This window comes from Phycodurus eques, chromosome 6 (assembly GCF_024500275.1).
Source record: "Phycodurus eques isolate BA_2022a chromosome 6, UOR_Pequ_1.1, whole genome shotgun sequence".
In the NCBI taxonomy this organism is placed as follows: domain Eukaryota; kingdom Metazoa; phylum Chordata; class Actinopteri; order Syngnathiformes; family Syngnathidae; genus Phycodurus; species Phycodurus eques.
This window is the reverse complement of record NC_084530.1, coordinates 30,676,066-30,691,766: the sequence shown is the minus strand read 5'-3', so window position 1 is coordinate 30,691,766 and position 15,701 is coordinate 30,676,066. Positions and strand designations below refer to the sequence as shown.

Below are 15,701 nucleotides of genomic sequence, written 5' to 3'. Positions count from 1 at the left end.
TCCGGCCACCATCTTGTTAGAGCCGCACTTCCAATTTGGAATGTTCGCCCAAATGTTTCATTTTTGTCTGTGGCCGAAGGCTGCACGGATGCTTCGATTCCCGAGAAACCCACAAAGACCACCTCTTCATTCAAAACCAAAATAATCACTTCCTAACACGAGGCTAATTGTGTCGTTATGGTAAGTAGTAGTTAGTCGCTGTCAAATATTGCTCACATCCAATTGTTTTACATCGTTTTAGTGTGGCAATAAACTGGTCCGACCAAGTACAGCATACGAAAGCCGTATGAAAAGGGCATGTATTAAATATATGCTTGTATATTCAGTTAACATTAATCAATATTCAACACAATGAAGTTCCTTGGTAACTTCCGTGTTCTGACTTACGCTGATGAGCTACACGGGTTGAACCATGACGTGGCTCGTTGGTCTAGGGGTATGATTCTCGCTTAGGGTGCGAGAGGTCCCGGGTTCAAATCCCGGACGAGCCCGGGTTTTTTTTTTTTTTTTTTTTCTTCTTCTTCTTCTTCTCCCTTCAAATTTCAACACCTTCAAAGCGAATTCCACTGATGAACAATGAAGACGCGAAGGTACGAAACCTTGTAAACGACAGTAGAACTTTTCAGATTCTTCTTTCGGAACATTGGATTCCATGTGAATAACTTTATGATTGTTTTGATGTGCTGCAGAGCAAAGAAACAGAAAGCGCACAATTCTGAAAATAGTATCAATAAGTTTATTAAGTGGTAGGAATATTGTTTTAAAATAAATGCAAAATTGCAGACAAGACCTGTACAGTTATGTTCACAGTTTAACACATTCCCTTTGAATTACCAACATAGATTAAAAGGCGATAAGGTTCATGAATGGCAGACACATTGCAGAAATGTGTATATATTTGTCATTATTGAGTATCAAAATCGTGCTTAATAAAAACCTGTAATTGCCCTTTCAGTCTAACAATTAATTATAAAATATATATGAATATAATATATATTACAACTTATATTTGCAAAACCTTGACAAGCAAAAACAGGGAAAAGCTGATCTGTTGAGCCACTAGATTTGCCTGTTTAGTTTATATGTGGTTAAATGTCTAACTTTGGAAAGGCTGTTTTGAATCTTACCTATAAAGTGCACACTGCATGGAGACATGGACACAAACAAGTTTTGCTTTGGTCTCCGGAGGCCGTAAAGAAGGGGTCGCTGAATAATGGAAATTTGATTGGCATTCTGTCTGCATACATTGAAATATCGAAAGCAAATGATTCGCGTCCAGTCGCTCGCCAAGAATGCTGACAGTGACGTGTGTCAAGATTCGAGCGTTGGCTTTGCAACACAACCGGCCTCCCCCGAGACGGATATCATATCAGAGAGATTCTGTGTCAGCTTGATAGAAGAAATGCGACGTTTTGCTGCAATTTGCAATCCTTACGCAAGCCCTCACTGAAACAATAATGCCCCGCGTGCAGCAACGTTCACATTTCTGAATATAAACATCCAAAATACTCGAAGTCCCGCTTTCTGACCCCGATTTCCTTAAGTGCATTTTTTCCTGCGTGGCGTCCCGTTCAAAGTGGACACATAAGCGAACGCGTCGTTCCGGCTTTTCGACGCAGATGAGGTGTGCGCTGTTCCAATTTGAGGATTAGCGTTAGCCCGGCTAGCCGCGCTGCCGACAAGCGCGCCGCTACGCTGTGACGTGATACAATGTGGAAAAGTTCACATTTCATTGGCCCTCGCCAGCAATTAAGAAACAAAAGCGGTTCCTTTCAATCAACAGTTGGTTCGTGGCGCATTTGTGGATGCAAGCGATGTCAACATTTATTCCAAATCTTTGGAATGCGGCTCACGCGGGTCCGTGCACTCGTACGTACGCTCGTTGTCCTCACTAGTAAGACAACAACAAGTGCACCAGTAGGATATCAAATAAATGCTCAAACTGTTTGGATTAGATAGCATTTCTGGCCAGTTAGCTACTAGTACTAGTTGACAACTGCTTGCTCGTACTAGTACTACTAGTGGCATTATAACATTCTCCAAGTTAATATCAAGCACTTCACTGGTAGTACTAGTTGCATGCAGATGTCAGCTAGATCACAGTTTTGCTTTACTAGTAACATGAAGTTGTCCTGCTAGTATGCCAAACTTGTCCTGCACATGAGTGAGGACAAGGTGTCTACTAGTACGTGGACCTTAATCCAATATCGATGAAATACTCAAACGGCTTTACATAAACACGCGCCATTAAAAAAAAAGTGTGGCAAAGAAAATACTTTTTTTATTGCCTCAATTGACTTTCCATAAAACCATTTGAACATTGAATAGAATCCTTGATAAGGAGGCGACTAGTGCGTGACACATGCCTACTAATTGGGCCCATTAATGTTACTAGTGCAGCTGAGTAGTTTACTACTGAGGTGTAATTTCATACGAGTAGGCCAAAAATGGGACGAGTCGTGAAAAAACTTACAAGTAAGACACAGTCGTGCTACTTGTGCACCCTAGTCTTTCTACTAGTGCGCCAGTGCTAGTAAATGGACCTAAAGCTGGATATCAAGGATTCTGGAATCCTGTAAAGCATAGGTGTCAAACTCAAGGCCCGGGGGCCAGATGCGGCCCGCCACATCATTTTATGTGGCCCGCGAAAGCAAATCATGCTCGTCAACGTCCGTGATTTTTGCTCAAATCTGGACCCAAATCCCAAATTGTCATAATCATAAAGAATAATGTTGAGAAATTGCACTTTTCTGTTACCAAACCCTTCTTCTACAGTAACTTAAACAATACTTGAACAAACTATTGTCCTTGGTCTTCTGATTTCAAAAGTATTTATCCCTCAATTTGTTGTGTCATGGTAAGAATGTGATTTGGTGATGAAACATTTCACTGTTCTAACGGCCCTCTGAGGGAAATCATAGCTACAATGCGGCCCGAGACAAAAAAAAATGAGTTTGACACGCCTGCTGTAACAGCTCAAACAGTTTTCCATCCATATGCGGTTCTTTGTTAGGCCACAAGGGGGCAGCACTCTCAAACCAGCTGAGACGTCGCAAGCCCTTTGAAAAGAGAAATTCCCCAATTGCGCTGAAGACGAAATACGCTCAACCATTAGGAGGTTCGCACGAGTAGCAGTAAGAGGTGAAGGCGTCAACGGTCCAATGTCGAACCCTGCGTGCGGCAGGACTCGTCCTGTGCTGAGGATTCACACCAGCAGGTGGCGCTTCTTGTGCAAGGCCAGGTGGTCGGAGCGAGAAAAGCTGCGCTCGCAGTCGGGGCACTGGAAGGGTTTGACGCCCGTGTGCTTGCGGAAGTGTCGCGTGAGCTCGTCCGAGCGGGCGAACTTCCACGTGCAGCCTTCCCACATGCACTTGTACGGCTTCTCACCTGCGCGGGCGCACAAACACAAAATGCCGCAACGTGAGCTACGCAAAAGCAGTGCAGTGTTGCTTTCGCAAGCGCACCCACACACCCAATGCCCCAAAAAGTGTTCCCTTGCCGTACTGTCGTTGGGGAACGGATCGATTTTTATGGGTTTACTTGACTGGGAAATTGTCTATTTAATGACCTTCTGTAATGCCCCCGCATGTGGGAAAGGAGAGCCACAACCGCCGATGGACTTTTCAGCTGTTGACGAAATGTCGCAAAGCTCTTCGGCCATCACATCGATATCTGATACGCCTTTTGCCATATTAACTTTGATTGATTCCAAACACTGTGTAATGCATTATATGTGGACACGAGAGGGGTGGCTTTTGTAATATTTCCTGCTACGGATTTTAATTGTCTGTTTTTATCTGTGTGAAGCACTTCGAGTTGCAATTTTTAATGTGTTAAAAAGCGTTATATGGGTGTTTACTTGATTTCGGGCACTTTTGATTTTCGTTTTCCTCCCAAAACTATATACACCGACCTTAGCTTAATTGTCATCTTTCTGTGACTCGGAATCTGCTCATGTGCATCTATATTGATTTAAAAAAAAAAAAAAAAAGAAAATGTAATTTACTTTTTTTGTCAGATACCCTAGAGAAATGTCATGACCGCCACGATGGCATATTGATTAAAAATCTTGTGATGGTAATGACATTGCAGAGTTTTGAGCTAACTCTGCTACGCTGGTAGAGTTAGCATGTTTTACTCGAACGATAGAGCTTCCTATATCCAAACCCTGTGCTAGGGACAGGCTGAAAACTGTCAAATACCTTGTTTACTGTCTACTTGAATTTACGTGGCCGCGTTCAGTGTGACGTCGTGCGGGTCGGTAGCGCACGCTCGCTCTCGTATTGTATTGTGCGCGCGCGCCGAACGGGGAAGTCGGGGAAGTAGCGAAGCGCCCCCATCTTACCGGTGTGCGTCCTGCGGTGCGCTTTGAGGTGCGAACTCTTCGTGTAGACTTTGTTGCAGCCGGAGAAATCGCAGCGGTGGATTCTTCTCTTCTTCAGCGAGTCCGGAGAGTCGGCGGCGAGGGGATGTTGAGCGGCCGAGTGGACGATCACGGACGGGTTGTTGCCCCTAAACGCGCGGCGACAAGACAGCGGAAGATGTGAGCGCCGGTGTCGCGTGTAACAGCAGCCCGAAAATCCCACCAGCGTTTTTGTCATTTGGCGTCTGCCTGGCAGGAGGTTGAAAAACCCCTCCCGCCTTGAGCACAATGCAGAAGAAAGCAACTGTTTTTGAATTGTTTCAAAAGAAGAGGACGAGTGGTCTCTCCACACGAACACTCGCAGACAAACACGGGAAGCGAAAAGGGAGGGCGCGGTTGCGAAAGACAGAACAGGAAGCGCAAGAGCGGTCACGGCAGGATTCGGATGGCCGACGCAGACTCGTAAGGCCGGCTCGTCGCGTGCAGACTCGCAGCCGCGGAGAAGAAAAGAAGAAAGCGAAGGAATTTGGAATGGAGATGGTATCAAACGTACCTCCTGTTCTCATCAAGCGTAGCTTTTCTTTTTCCGTTTACCATAAAAGTCTTTATTATCAAGTACAATATTACTGTAGCAAAATAAAAACGACGTTTATTCATGAACACATACTAACATGCGACATCTTCATTTTGTTTCTTTTGTTGTTTTTAGATTGAAAACATCCACAATGCTGCGCTTTGTATTTGTTTTGATCTATTTGTCTGCGTATTTCACATTATTATGACACTTGCAGTTCTCCTCCAAGTCGGGGGTGTCGCTACGGCTGCTATCGGCTCGGACGCCGCAGGGTGCGGTTTCCGGCAGCCGTTTTTCCTTTCCTTTCCGGAACAAGGAACGAAGCAACGACAATGGCGACCGTGGAACACCGTCTGCTAGAACAAATGGACCTAGATGACCAGATGGTACGTTTCATGATGTAGTTCAACTCCACTCATATTTAAGTTATTGGTTCATGTGGATGTAACTGTAACGTGTGCGGTGTGCATTACCAAGTATTGGGTACGGTTAAGCGAATGCTTTTTTTGTACTGTGGATAAGTGATATTCCTGCCACTTGGCAGCTGCTGAAAGAAGCTAAAAAGTTACTCGCTTCTAACTTGGTTACTTTTGAAATCAAGTAATCAGTAAAGCAAGTAAGTTACTTTTCCAAGGTAACTGCGGCAACACTGCCCGCCAGCGTCAGCTATGTGAAACACGAGATGAGCAAAGGACAGCTAACGACGCACCGGGGGGAGCTGCTCGCCGTGCGTCGACTTACTCGTATTCGTGCGGTATCCTGATGACCGGCGACTTCATGTCGTGGCCGCCGTGGCGCTCGTGAACGAGTTCGGGACGAGGCTCGCTTTTGATTCGCTCGTGCACGTCGAAGGCGTCGCCTCGCCCGTCTGATGATTTTGGAGATTGAACTGAGAGGCAACAAAGAAAAAGATGTGAGCCGCCGGTCGCGCTTTGCGTTCGGTCACATTCAAACATGAGTTTCAAATGGGTACGCGCCATCTTGTACGGTAATGAGAGATCTCGATTTACTCAAGTAACTTTGTGAAGTCTTTGTGATTACTTTGAACTGCAACCGCATTTGGTACAAACGTTTGTATTTTGCTCGCTGGCTGGTCGTGCTCAGGAAGTTCGCCTTCCCTACCTTCGCGTGACTTTTGAGTATACAGTGGGTACGGAAGGGAAGAAATGAATGCGGCCAAGTACGGGGATGTCCTGGACCGAAACCTTCTCCAGAGTGCTCAGGACCTCCGATTGGGCCGAAGGTTCACCTTCCAACAAGACAACGGCCCGAAGCGCACAGCTAAAATACCGAAGGAGTGGCTTCAGAACAACTCAGTGACTGTTCTTGACTGGCCCGGCCAGAGCCCTGACTTAAACCCAATTGAGCATCTCTGGAGAGACCTGAAAATGGCTGCCCACCGACGTTCAGCATCCAACCTGACAGAACTGGAGAAGGATCTGCAAGGAGGAACGGCGGAGGATCCCCAAATCCAGTTATGAAGAACTTGTTGCATCATTCCCAAAAAGACTCGTGGCTGGATTAGCTCAAAAGGGGCTTCTGCTAAATACTCAGTAAAGGGTCTGAATACTTATGGCTGTGGGATATTTCAGTTTTTCTTTTTTAATAAATCAGCAAAAATGTCAACAATTCCGTTTTTTTTCCTGTCAATACGGGGTGCTGTGTGGACATGAATGGGGGGGGGGGGGACTTCAATGATATTAGCAAAGTTGAAGGGGGTCTGAATACTTTCCGTAGCCACCGTATGCTGCATGCTCGTTGTTCAGCACAATTTGGCTTTTGGCATGCTGACAACAACATTAGCATTAGCTACCGCTGCTTTTGCGGCAGCTGATTTCTGCTGACGATGACTGCAAAAAAAAAAGAGATCGATTTGAAAAGGTTTTTATCTTTTTCAATGGAATGTTTGAAATGGATTTTTCGATAAAATGATTTCAATATGATTTTCACGGAACAATGACAAATACGAATGTGTGCGTTTTGTTTTGGGGTTTGCTGAAGTAAATAAAAGCAAGAAATGAGGACGCACCTGTCTTGTGCTCTCTGCTTCGATGATGATGATGATGATGATGATGATGGTGACGATGATGGTCGTCGTCCGCAGTAACAGGCGGGCTCACCATGATGGGCTGGCGCAGGTGGAGAGGGGAGGGGTACAGGACCGACAGAGGCACCATGACCGGAGACACCATGACCCCCGAGCTCTGAATGACCCCCGACCCCGCGCCCATCAGAGGAGCCACCACGGCGGGGTACGCCAACGAGGCGGCGGGCGGCGGGAGAGCGCCGGACGGCGAGGGGTGCCGCCGGGCCAGCTGGGGGGAGCGGCGCGGGGAGGCGTGGCCGCCGTAAGGCGACGGCGGGGTGCCGCGCGACGACGCCGGGGAGGAGGCGGACGAGCAGTGAGGGGACGAGGAGGAGGACGAGGAGCGCTTGCTTAGGGACAGGTCGACAGGCTCCAGCTGGCTGTGCGACAGGTCGCCGGAGCCCGCGTGCGACTGGGCGAGGGCCTGTGCGTGGCCGCGGCAGTAGAGGTGGGCCGGATGGGAGAAGATGACTCCGTACGACTCCGGGCCTTTCACCAGCGATGAATAGAAGGACTGCGAAAGCGAGGAGAGGATGCGAGAGGAGGGAAAGGGAACAAAAGAGCAGAGTTGAACATTTCCGCTCAGCACGGAACAGCGGCGAAAACAAGCTTCTAGCTCGCCAACAAATGGCAGCGCAGCTCGGCTCGGGAATGTCGCTCTCACGCGCGGGTCGATTAGCTTGCTGTACGGCGCCGTGTGTGACCATTGTATGCAAATGTCCACACCGGAATGTCCAGGAAGAGTCGGAATGTGGGAACCGGGAATCGGGCCGTCTCGACACGTAGCATGAGTGCGGCTCGCTCTGCGCGCGCTACGGTGTGGCGTCGAAAACATGGCTCGGGCATGACGCTAGCGCGCGCGCGTGAGCGCTCGGTACGCTACGCTACACCACACACACACACACACACACACGTCTTACCGTTTCCATGTCTGTCTTCAGAGGGTAATCATACATCAGCATGGCTGCAAAGGCCGAACTCCTGCAACGTACACACAAACAGCCATTGAGACACTCTGGGCGCATGATTTGGTTTCACCGAAGGAAGCCAAAAGGGTACAATGTCCTAAGCTATCATGTGGGCAGCACGAGCGGTTAGCGATTGCGGCGTTGGGGGTTGAAATGTGGGCTGTGGCATCCCTGTGTGGACCATTATTTTGGAAAAGATTCAACTCTAAATTGATTCAGATTGAAAAATCAGAAACTGATGATGATTCATTGACTGTTTTTGTCCGTTACATCCGTCAGAAATGAAAACGTTGATTGTTTTCCAAAGTAAAAGCAGACGTTTGCAAATGTCTTAATTTGGTTTAACGCCCCAAAAAATAATCAATCGAAATCAGGATTTGGACAATTTAAAGTTAAACGATGACTCTAAACAAGGAATTTTAGCAGCTGTTGATACACTTGAGGATTGATGAGTTGTGGCACCTCAAGTTTTCTCCACCTGCGCTCATTGTAAAGGTGATTAATTGCACCCCCAAAAACACCGCAAATAGTGAAAATCTGCAGATAATTCACGTTATTATAATTCCGTTGAAATCAAGTTTTTTTTTTAATGTTGTTGTTTTTTTAAACCAAGAAATTCTTGAAAAAGCAGGGAGGAATTCCCACTTAGCGTTTTTCGGGACGTTTTCGGGTTCGCCACAAAAAAAAGAAAAGAAAAGGGCCGAAGCGCGAGTATGCGAGTCCTAAACAAGTGTGCGCGCGTGTTTGCGACAGCATTTAGTCAACACGAATAAAAGTGCTAATAACACGAAAGTTATCCCTAACATGCAAGAACGGGTGTGTGTGCGTGACCTGATTCAAGTCAACAGTCAGGAGACAAGTTCGCCTTTAATTATTAACAAACGGGCAAGAACACAGGCCATCACACCCTTCCAAAACAGACACACACACACACACACACACACACACATGCTGGGAGTCCAGACGGAGAACGGACCAATGGGAGAGCGGCACGCTTTGCTCGCTGGGTCAGGAAAGCTGCCGACACGACGACAGAGGCGTCGGCCGTCGCGCGGCTCCGGAGAAACAAAGCGGCGGCAGTCGGGCGTGGCCCGTGCGTGCGTGCGTGCGTGCGTGGGTGGGTCTGCGTTGTAAAGCGGCTTTGTGTTGTGCTGCGGTTCACGCGGAGGTCAAGCGGCCTGCCGATCGGGTGACGGCAAGAGCGCAAACAGACGTTTCTTCACCACGTCTGTGACAACACGTTCGACAGCTTCTCCCCTCCCGACTGTTCGGGCGGCGCTCGGCCCCGCGTCCGACTTCAACAATGAGAAAACTGTTTCTGCGTTCGAAACAACATTTTTACCACCGTTTTTCCCCTGAATTTGCTGATTGCAATCCGGATCGTTCAGCTACACTTCTTTCCGCATTTCTTCTTCCACTTTTCCTAAGCACCTTTCTACAGTTGCAGGCTTAAATATTGGGACACCTTGAAACTTCCCCAACAAGACGACAGCAAAAAGCCACCAAATATTGAAGACTTCTGGGAAGACTTTAGAGAAGATTTTGGAAACTGGACCTGATGAAGGGTCGCTGTTGTGGTTCATCCCGAAGTTGTTCGATGGCCTCCGGATAGCTTCCGACCTAACGATCACATGTTACATAAATCCCAACGGGACTTTTTTGTGGCAAGCTGTTGTGAAATTGAAACAGATTGCAAAAAATAACAGTCAGTCACAAGATCCCTCCCAAGTTCTGTGCATTCGTGTAACTCCTCGAAAGATAATTGTCGAACATTTCATGTCCTTCCTCAAAGGTTGATTTCTGCTCGGAGGGTTCGAGCTTCTTGTCTGAACAGGCGACACGCAGCGCAAGTCGACAGATGCGAGGCCACACACACACACACACACACGCACACGCACGCATGCAGTCGCTCACTTTTCTGCATATTATCGTCTTTACATTATTCATTTGGTGAGCCCGAGACAATAAAGCTACATAAAAGTAAATTGCTATGATGATCAATTATGATTATGTTTTCATCTGCAAGGAAGTCGAGACCAAGTAGATTACGGCATGGCAAGAGACAAACCTGATGTATCACAATCGGAGCAGTCTGAAAGGGGAAGTGACCAAAAAACGTTAAAAAGATTTGAAAGATGCAAAATGAAGCGGAAGTGACAGCGAGCCAGGAAAGGCGACAAAATAATAAGAAACAGATTTTGCCAGTCCGACTTCAATCGAGTGGGATTGAGATATTCCATCTCGTTTGCTAATCAGAATCAGAATCACCTTTATTTTGCCAAGTATGTCCAAAAACACACAAGGGATTTTGTCTCCGGTAGTTGGAGCCGCTCGAGTACGACATCGGACGGTCAATTGACAGAGAAAGACATTGCGGAAAACAGTCCCGGAGCAATAAAAGGTTGCTAGTAATCTGGTAATGCCGGGACAATTATTATTATTATTATTATTATTTTTTTTTGTCCTCTAGCACTTTGAATGACTAATATTGCAATAGTCCGGTCCAATGAGCATCGTGCAAAGGGTGCCGAGACTTCAAGGAGTGTATGCAAGTTTAAAGTGACGAGTTGTGCGATCATCTGGGACAATGTCGATTGTGCAAATGTTGCAGATACTCCTCGGTCGATTGTGCAAATGGTACCGATGCTACTCTGGCACGAGTGGCCAGTATTGGTCAACAACAGCAATATGCAAATAGTGCAGCGCGGCGAGACGACTACAGTGAGTGCACGAGTGATGTATCATTGGCCCCACAGAAATGTGACAACAAACTCGAGACCAAAAAAAAAAAAATGGCGGCATGTTGCAACGGAATTGTAGGTTAGCTGTTTAAGAAGTTGATGGCAAGAGGGAAGAAGCTGTCGGAATGTCTGCTAGTTCTAGTTTGCACCTGAGGGAAGGAGACGGAAGACCGGGATGCGGAGGGTCCGAGAGGATTTTGCACGCTCTTGTCTGAGTTCTGGCAGCGTTCTGGCAGTCCTCAAGGGCGGCTAGGGGGGTACCGACAATCCCTTCGGCAGTTTTGATTGTTGCAGTCGGAGTTGTAGCGCACACAAAAAACTACAACCACACTAAGCAAAATATTGCTGGACGGGTGCCAACAAAAGCTGAGCACGATTTGGGACGTTGCAGATCGCTGCCTTCGCGCCTGATGTGCTCGCTTGAGCTCCTTTTGTTGTCACGCTTTGAAGAAAACAACTTTTTTTTGCTATTGGCTCAAATTGACCTGCTGGAAATGACACAACAGCGCGCACGCGCTTGTGTGCTGCGCCCACTTTGTCAATAAGTAGCCTACCTGTGCACTCTTCGTGTGTGCGCGTGTGGTCTGCAAATATTGTCCTTTTCGGTCAGCGGCGCTACTGTGTGCTCAACCCCGTGTGACACCTCCCACTGGAACCTCCTCTCCCCCCGAACACATCGTCGTCATCTCCTTGGTCTTCCTCACCCGTCCTCGGCCGCTCGCCCTCATCTCTCTCCGTGGATGATAAAGCACAACATGACTGAGGGAGGAAAATATTGCGGCTCGGAGTCCCTGGCCGCTGACTTAACCGCACGCGCACGCACACACGCGGTTGTTCAGTGCACACAGCCACACGCTACGTTTCTGCTTGCTCAACAGAATACACACATTAAATCACTAAAGGCCTAAATTATAACAGACACGGACACATGCTCATACGTGCACGCACGCACGCGCGCGCACAGAGGCTTGTGTGCGCGTGTGTGCGCACACTCTAATGGCAAAACTACTGGAGATGATGAGATCACCAGAGAGCGCACAAACCTCCAGACGACAGCTTTGTCCAAGAAACACGCCACAACTCACATTTCTCCACATTCTTTTTGGTCTTCTCGGTCTTTACGGACTCATTTCCACTGTGAGCTCATTCCTACTTTACCCCCATCCGCCCCTCTTACCCTTCAGGGACGGAACTGATTAGCGCTGACTGATTAGCATGCTAACTGCATGACTCATCAAGGCGGTGAGCTAATATCGGCGCGTACCGTCAGCGGGGCCGCTTTTATTTGCGCCCCCGAATAGGTGAGAACTTTTATGTTTGCTGTATGTGACAACAACCGAGTGAACTTTTTTACTTCGCACACACACACACAACAGTGTTGCCAAAACGATCCCCGTTGACAAGGACCGAACAGCAGCCGAAGACACTGTGATTTGCATGCCAGGCCAGTAGGTGGCGTGCTGTACAAATCTGTATCAACGCACAAAAAACATGAAAGTATCTTTGAAAAACCCTACGTCTGCGCCCATATCGAAGACGTTTGCTGCGCCCGACTCACCCCATTCAACGGGGCTCTACTCGCAACTTTCCGCAAGCAAAAACTGGTCCTATTGTACCAGGTACTTTTTACCTGGTCAGTCGGCGTTCCACGCACACGGAGGCAATACCAAACAGATAAAACAACTTCTGGTCACTCATTGCCAAGACCAAAATAAACAAACGCACATGCTAACGCTAGCTTCCCCTGTTGCTGTGGATGCTGCAGGATTGTCGTCCACAGTCTCCAGCTCGCTGCAGCGGCCCGTTTTTCAGTTGCCCACGTTCGCCTCGAACAAAATCGGTCTCCTTACCGACTGCCGCGAGTGAATATGGCCGACCGTTCTCCCCCCCGCCGTCGTCGCGTGTTAGCGTCTCACTCCGAGCGTTGTCAGTTTGCCGCGGTACAATTCGGAAATACCAAACGGAGCCCAGCCGTTACCGCGCTGTGTCGTAGTTGGAACCAAAGTCTGCTGGATGCGGGAGCTGTGAAGTAAACGCGCGCTTTTCCGGCGGCTACGACGGCGGCGTGTTCCGCCATTATTGTGCCGATGGTGACGTGCTTCCGCGTGGCCAAGCGCAACACTTATCGGGTGGATGTTTTTAGCACAAAAAAGATTCACTTTAAAAAAGCTTTTTTAAAAGTCACGGATGCGTTTTCACGTTCCGAAATGCCACCGCCACGTAAACCAACAACATTTGATCCGTTTTCAGCTAACAACGGCCACTTCACGCTTCATCTCCGACAGACGAGCTCAACGTCCGCCGGTGAGCTTCGTCTCCATCGTGATGATGAACGTCTCGCTGAGCGAACCCTCGCCGGCGGAGACCGTCACTCGCGCGTCCACTCGGGAGTTTCCGCAGAGTCCGACGCAAGACGGGCATCGCCCGGGAAGGATCGAGCCCGATCCGGCATCGCCCGCACGCGCACGCGCACGCACTTGAAGACGCGCCGCAGCTGACACTTGCGTGCTCTTCAAGTCGTGCGCTCGGCAGAGAGGTGAAGCTTTCCAGAGAGCGGCGGAAGCTCTCGCACTGTTATTATTTCCACACGGCGTGATGGGTTGAAGAGAGGGAAGCCAGAGAAAGAAAGGGAAGAAGGGGGGCGGACGGACGGGGGGGCTGCTGGGGGGCTGTGGTTTCCTGTCTCACTCCCCCCCCCCCCAACAAAAACACTTCACCTCCCTACCTAAATAATAGGAGAGGGGGAATGGAAGAAAAACAGAAAACAGCCACTCTGACCTAAACTATGTCAAACTGGGACAAACCAGGAAGCAAATATGACAAAACTGACAATCAACCTCAAACAAGGGCAGGCGCTGTGCGCGTGCGCGCGCGTGCGTGCGTGCGCGTGGGAGGCGGGAAGAGACAGATCCGGTGGTTTGAGACGCAGGGGTTGTGTAACAGCTTGTGTGCGTTTGGTTTTACGGGCCGCGCGCGCTCGCTTCGTCCGATTCTTCACCAAACGTTCGGCAGCCGCCAGTTTAATGTTTAGCTCTTATGTTCCGCAAGACGTGCCCTTTGAGCAGCGCGCGCGCGCGCGCGCGTGCGCGTGCACTCTTACGCATTTTGTTCCAGCAGATAACATCAGCATGTTGATTCAGGGAAAGAGGCGCAGAGACGGGAGGGGTAATGGGGGCGTGTGCGGGGGGGGTGTTAGCCCCTGAGACAAACTTGTGTCCAAATAATCCTAAATAATTTTCCTTAAAGGTCCAGCAGCGCACACAAAGGACTATGAAGTCAGACAAAGAGGCTGCGGTTTACCCCCCCTCGCCGGTCGCTGTTCGGTCTCTAAACAGGATGAGGGCTTCATATGCCGAGAGGAATGCGTGACGCAAGCCTCGGCCTTGAAACAAAGCACAGGAAACGCGCAGACACCCACGACGAGGAGGAGACGGAGGGACGCGCCCGGCCGGGAGGACGCGGCGGGCGCATCGCGTCACTCGCGCACCTGCGCCCCTCCGCACGCGCCGCCGGCTTTGGCGACATTTCAAACTTTGCGCTTCCCAGCCACGACTTGCCGCCTCGCGAGGGATCGAACGTGCAAACCTTTAGTCGCGGGACGCAGTTGCAACCACTTGGCTCAACACCGAGCCAATTCCTCCCAGACAGACCGCCCGGATGTGCGGGGAGTCGAACCTGAACTCTTCGGTCGCCTCGTGCACTTGAAATCACATGGCGCATGTGCACGCGTGGAATTGGACTTGGACCCTTCAGTTGCGGGCCGCCGTCGCAAACGCTGGTCTGCAGACGAGACTGCTTGTCCTTGTTCAAATTGAAGCACACCCCTCCGCCCCCAATCTGAATAAATTGCATCGCGCGCACACACGAGCACAAGAAGATCGCCCGGTATATCCTTGGGAATCGAACCACCGACTCTCCACCTGCGGTGCGCATTGACAACCACTTTCGCACAGGCGGCACATTCGAGTTGCGTTTCCGACTACATGGACGGAATTGAAGCGACGATGCTTTGTCCGAAAAGAATCGAAATGTTAGTTAGGTGCATTTCTTTTTCGTTGCAATATTCAAGAGGACTTTTCAACGGTGACGAGATGAAAAGATCCTTCGAATGTCGCCCACAGATCAATAAATGTCACAATATATGAAACGAAACTTTCTCCAATCTCTCAACGAGCCAAAACAACACACCGAAGTGTTTTGTTGTTGTTGTCGTTGTTGTTGTCGTTGTTTCCGAACGACTTCAGACAAAGGTCAGACTGACCTTTGAGATGGAGCAGGGGCCGTCTACTTGCCGGACAACGACTCGGAAGCACTTCCCGGACGCGCTTTAGTCCGCCGCGACGCGACTCCGCTTCGGCGTCTCTGGCATCAGAACGGCCGTCGAAGCTGCGAACTTGCCGGGGTCGCGCGTCCTCCGCAAAAAGCAAAACTGCTGCTGTCACATGATCCGCTCGCGCTTTTCTCCCTGGGGGCGGGGCCGGGGCGGGGCGGGGGCGGGGGCGGGGCTCATTAACCAAACACGACTTATGGGAAATGATCTCTATTTCAGTTTATTATTTCATATATTCTTGAAATTATTTCTTTTTTATATTACACACACACACACACACACACACACACACACATATATATATATATATATATATACAGACACACACATCAGGGTCAACACGCAGAGGAATTTAGGTAAGGGAGCGGAAGTGTCATTGCCTTCTGCTCCCGCCGCTCAACTCGTCCGTAAACAAACACTGTGCAGCTCAGCTTCTGGCAAGCGACGTTTCAAAAACAAAAAGAAAACCGAGCGGTACAAAGGCGAGTGTCGGAAAACCTCTTCAAATGGACTCAAAGTAATTCATCAAATCCTGATTTGTGTTTTTATGGAATCCTGTTTCCCAGCAGTCAAACTGTCGTCTGCGTCGTTCATTTCCTCTCAAGAAGACAAAAGTGTTGCTGTCGCACGTTTCCGAAA

At 49.0% G+C, this 15,701-nt stretch overlaps 1 protein-coding gene, 1 long non-coding RNA gene and 1 other non-coding gene across 7 annotated transcripts; 2 read left to right on the top strand and 1 right to left on the bottom strand.

Annotated features, from left to right (window-relative positions):
• The first annotated feature begins 11 nt into the window (after positions 1-11).
• Positions 12-7,153, top strand: LOC133403824 (uncharacterized). The gene is made up of 2 exons (XR_009768735.1): positions 12-180; positions 5,155-7,153. It is a non-coding gene; the product is annotated as an uncharacterized LOC133403824 (long non-coding RNA).
• Positions 420-491, top strand: trnap-agg (transfer RNA proline (anticodon AGG)). Its single transcript has one exon. It is a non-coding gene; the product is annotated as a tRNA-Pro (tRNA).
• On the bottom strand, positions 723-15,151 carry klf3 (Kruppel like factor 3 (basic)). 5 transcript variants are annotated; one of them, XM_061679130.1, is made up of 7 exons: positions 14,994-15,151; positions 11,287-11,460; positions 7,944-8,004; positions 6,967-7,537; positions 5,679-5,826; positions 4,346-4,512; positions 723-3,387 (listed from the first exon to the last, which is right to left on the bottom strand). In XM_061679130.1, exons 3-7 carry the CDS (start codon positions 7,983-7,985, stop codon positions 3,206-3,208), a joined length of 1,110 nt encoding a protein of 369 aa, XP_061535114.1. In that variant the 5' UTR covers positions 7,986-8,004; positions 11,287-11,460; positions 14,994-15,151; the 3' UTR covers positions 723-3,205. The 5 variants fall into 5 exon arrangements, with proteins under 5 accessions (XP_061535114.1, XP_061535113.1, XP_061535116.1 ...); XM_061679129.1 differs by lacking the exon at positions 11,287-11,460; XM_061679132.1 differs by lacking the exons at positions 11,287-11,460; positions 14,994-15,151 and adding an exon at positions 12,583-14,987.
• Between the last annotated feature and the right edge of the window lie 550 nt (positions 15,152-15,701).

Excerpts from the sequence above, each read along its gene's own strand:
- klf3 (XM_061679130.1), bottom strand. The coding sequence starts at position 7,985 with ATGCTGATGTATGATTACCCTCTGAAGACAGACATGGAAACG. Across the intron at positions 7,538-7,943 it reads TGAAGACAGACATGGAAACG|TCCTTCTATTCATCGCTGGT; the intron begins GTAAGACGTGTG and ends TCGCTTTCGCAG. Across the intron at positions 4,513-5,678 it reads AGGATACCGCACGAATACGA|GGGCAACAACCCGTCCGTGA; the intron begins GTAAGTCGACGC and ends CCGCGCGTTTAG.